At 34.4% G+C, this 4,276-nt stretch overlaps 1 protein-coding gene across 1 annotated transcript; it reads left to right on the plus strand.

Moving 5' to 3' along the window:
• Nucleotides 1-543: 543 nt before the first annotated feature.
• LOC128209420 (uncharacterized) lies at nucleotides 544-4,276 on the plus strand. Its single transcript, XM_052913445.1, has 3 exons — nucleotides 544-600; nucleotides 2,200-2,609; nucleotides 3,302-4,276. The coding sequence occupies exons 2-3, from the start codon at nucleotides 2,210-2,212 to the stop codon at nucleotides 3,511-3,513; spliced, it is 612 nt and encodes a 203-aa protein (XP_052769405.1). The 5' UTR covers nucleotides 544-600; nucleotides 2,200-2,209; the 3' UTR covers nucleotides 3,514-4,276.

Consider the following 4,276-nt stretch of genomic DNA (forward strand, 5'->3'; position numbering starts at 1 on the left):
GGTAATATGCAAATTAGCAAAGCCCGGGATCTGTGAGAATAGAGAATTTAGTGTATATAAAGACCAGTGGACCCCTTCAGGGTCGAGCATGCTTTTCGCTGAAGGGATCTGTTGGTGTTTGTTTCATTACGGCAAAAAGCTCGGCTATTTGGTGTTTCACGGTCGCACGTTACACTGATAAAACATACAAGTACGTATTCCTAAGTTGGGGGTTTGTAATGTGAATGACAAGTGCGCTTTCCCACGAGCCAATGTGTGCCGTCCTTTTGATGGATAACTTTTTCACAACAATAGAAAGTTACCATTTATATATCTATATTTAAAATTTCGGTAAAGCCAGTCACTGGCGTGGAATTATTAGGGAATTTATTTGGTGGTCTGTAACCACGAATCTTGGACATTAGTTATAATAAATCTCATTGGCAACTTTCTGTTTTACTACAAAAAAAAAGTAAAAAGATTTTTAGTACACCGAGACTGGCGAGAGTGACAGCACCGAGACGATAACGACAATTGAAGTCGAAAGCACATCGATATCATAGGCGACAACAATGCCATTATTCGACATACCACCGGCTCTCCTTGAAGATGAAAATACAAGTAGGTAGAATTTGATAATCGCAAATCTACAAAATGTATTATAAAAGACGCCTTTGTTTTATTATAATGTTTGACCAATATGTTTTTTTATTGAAAGGAATTGATGGAATACGCAATTTAGCTCAAGCGTAAGTTAAGTGTCTTCCGGATAAGCAATTCGGACATTCACATAGTCGAAACACATCGATATACTGAGTCATATTTACATTAACAAGTATTCATTTGTATGGAATTTATGTTATTTATCATACCTTCTCAAATCAAATATTTTTGCACGAATTAATAACTTTCACCACTGCAGGCCAGTGCAGTGTTTTCATTCGTCTGCCAAGGGCCAGGGCAAAAAAAAACAATGGTTTGGTTAGGGTTACATCTTTTTCAAAAACAGGTAGGATAGGTAGGCTCGTTCTTTTTCTTTTATATATAAGGCTTTAAATAAGAAAACTATTGTCATCATTTGTAATAAGATTTCATAAGCTTTACACACATTTATTCTCGACAAGCATCACAGTACAACTGAATACATTTAGACAATGCAAACCATAAGTAATATCAACCTATAGTCTATTTGACATTACTACATCATTCCCATCTAAATGAAGAATTCATCCATGAATCCATCGAGAAGTTTTCCCTGAATTCCCATGAAATAAAACTGTCTTGTTTTGATAACCTTAGATATTAAACATTTGTAAGTTGAATCCTTGGTTTGGCAATTATACTCCAATAACAGAACGTCAATTTAATGTGGTTGTTGACTGATTAAAATGTCAGACACTCTATAAATGTACATGAAAATAATAACCGAATGTCCTAGATTAGCTTTTTGTGAAAAATAGTGTTCCAACATTCCAACGTTAATTTTAGTAGATATACAATGAAATGTTGATCCTTTCAAGCAATCATTCACATAACGTAATAAATATATACAGATGAATATATGGTTATTAATTATAATAGCATATATACTAGTATATAAATATTGAAATATACTAATTTTCTATCAATTTATGAAACCAAATATCAGCTTAGTATGATACTTGACACTTATGGATGGTAAGGGATCATCATGCCCTTTTAATACACAAGCATATTGTAAGAATCTTTTAACACACGTAATCCTTGCAACGAATTGGCGGTTTGCGCTTGCGTTGTGGTCGTTGATACTGCTGTTGTTGTAGCTGTAGATTTGGTGGTTGCTGTGGTTGTTCCACTGCTATTGAAGTATCGGCGGTGGTTGACGAATCCTGCACTTCTGGCATGCTCTCAATTGTAATTTTGGAATCCATTAATTAACTAACACAAAGTGTTCTAAGTGAAATATTAGTATGTTGCCCATTAGAACATGCCCTGGATAGAAAATGACTAAACAAGCCATGCCAGAAGGGCATAGGCACTAGAAGGCCTCTTGTTAGTACTATTTTACTGTAATATTTCAAAGGGAGCAATCTTGCCACTATACATGTATTTAAATCAAACTATACATGTATTTATTTTAAATCAAAACTGCATACCATGTCATTTTACAATCCAGCTACATGCTAATGCAATGCCACACTATTATATGTTTTTACTAAGATTCATTTTTTTCTTTTTTAGGTATACTCACATGATTGCTATGGAAAGTATAAAAACATGGCTGTTTGGAAAGCAGGAAAGTGCTGTGCAGGAAGCTATGCCATCCTTATCAACAGCACAAGAGAATATGCTGCAGGGGGAGGAGAAAGACAATATGTGCAAAAATCAATCGAAAGGGACACCTACAAACTTAGATAACAGTTTGTCTTCTTCCATAGATAGTCACATTAATCTCACTGGTACCATAGAAACTGTTCCAGAACTACAAGAAAATGTAAATTTAGCGAAAGATGCTGAGAACCACAAAGTTTTTAGGACATCGTTATTAACTATTTGCTTTTTTAGTGTTTACAAACACACTGCTTATGCTACACGTAAGCTTGGAATTACCCACCGTCACTTGAAGGCTCTGAAAACTCTCTTCGTTGGAGGTACGTATAGTAAGATAAATTACAAGTAGCAAAGAAGAAACGCCACATGTACATACATCTGTGCTGGCCAGTTGCTGATCATAGGCTTAGCCCATATTTTATTCAAATGAAACAAAATAAGGTAATGACAAAGCCTTGGTGTTCTTGCAATGTCGTTGGGATGCAGTGTCGTTGCCATGCAGTCATGCAGTATCGTTGCCATGCAGTGTCGTCATCATGCAGTGCTGGCGTCATGCAAAATCTTAAACCTTCAAATCATTATTAAATGGCCATAGCTCACATGCTACCAGCAAAAAATACTGAATGCTGTTGTATGTGTAAAAAGGGAAATTTGCTGGCTTTAATATTTATTTCGACCTTTGATCAAATGAGATGAATAGCCAAGAGTTGCCATAGGCGTTTGATTGCAGTACTTTTTATAAGAGTAAATAGTCAACTGTTATTTTATGGAAAAAATGTTTAAAAAAGCAGAATGGATTTGTATAAAACATAGCATCTTATAGTTTCATTTGGTATTAGTTTTTAACAGCCATGCAGATGTACTTTAAGAAGTCATTTGTTTCAAGGGCCCATTATTATTAGTTTGTAATATTTCTTTACACTTTGATAAGGATATCAATGGAACATGTAAAGTCACATTTAAGAATATATATATATATGTACATATTAAAGTATATTTAATTTTGTTTCAGTCTGGAGTCATTATATGCTACTGGAGTATTACCTGCCTTCAATTGTGAAATATGGGCCTGATGGTGAGATACTACCACAAGATGTTGATGCATCAATGAAATACCTTACTGATAAAATAAAAAGTGTTAACATCAATGGAAACAACATAAGGAAATCTGTTGTTGAATCCGAAAAGTCATTGCAGACAGATCATGGACATCAAGAATCATAGCAAAGATGACTTTTAGTGTTTAATCTATGATTTTAACCTTTTTACCTTTTGCAGTTGTTAAAACTATTAACACTTTTGTACATACATGCATAATTTATAATAATACTAAGGAATTCAACTACTGAGGTTGTTCAAATCCTGCTAATTGAGTCGTGATTGACTCTTGGGCGTATTCTTTCTCTATGGACATTTTGAAAATGCACTTCAAAGTTCTTCTTGATCCAAACTACAGGACATAATGCTTTGAAAACAACATTTGGTATGACTTTATTCATTGTAGCGTCATCTTAATTTGTTTAAAATAAGCCGTTGCCTTGGGCACATTTTTACCATATTGACATGTTACAAAGAACTTCAAAACTATAATTGACAGAAAACAAAAGGCATAATGTCCAGATAATAAATGTTGGTATGTAGCATCATTCAGCTGATATCATTTTCCAATTGTGTTTGTATGTCTCTCCTTGGGTCAGAGGTAGCCCAACTGTGGGCCACATTCTCTACATGGACATGTTTCAGTACACAGATTAAATTATGACTATTTTTAACATGATGTTAGATATCTTTCAAAGCATTCCTTACAGGTATAAAATGACATTTCTTAAACATTGGTTTAATGTGTTAAAATAATGTGAGCAATGTGGACTGACACGAACATGGCTATACGACACATGAGTGGATGGTAGGGCTGAATTGGAAAGTAAGATATGATAAACACATGTGATGTTGTCGTTGATATTTGTATGTATATATACATGATGCC

The sequence above is a fragment of the Mya arenaria genome, chromosome 11, assembly GCF_026914265.1.
Source record: "Mya arenaria isolate MELC-2E11 chromosome 11, ASM2691426v1".
Classification (NCBI taxonomy): domain Eukaryota; kingdom Metazoa; phylum Mollusca; class Bivalvia; order Myida; family Myidae; genus Mya; species Mya arenaria.

Excerpts from the sequence above, each read along its gene's own strand:
- LOC128209420 (XM_052913445.1), top strand. The coding sequence starts at position 2,210 with ATGATTGCTATGGAAAGTATAAAAACATGGCTGTTTGGAAAGCAGGAA. Across the intron at positions 2,610-3,301 it reads GAAAACTCTCTTCGTTGGAG|TCTGGAGTCATTATATGCTA; the intron begins GTACGTATAGTA and ends ATTTTGTTTCAG.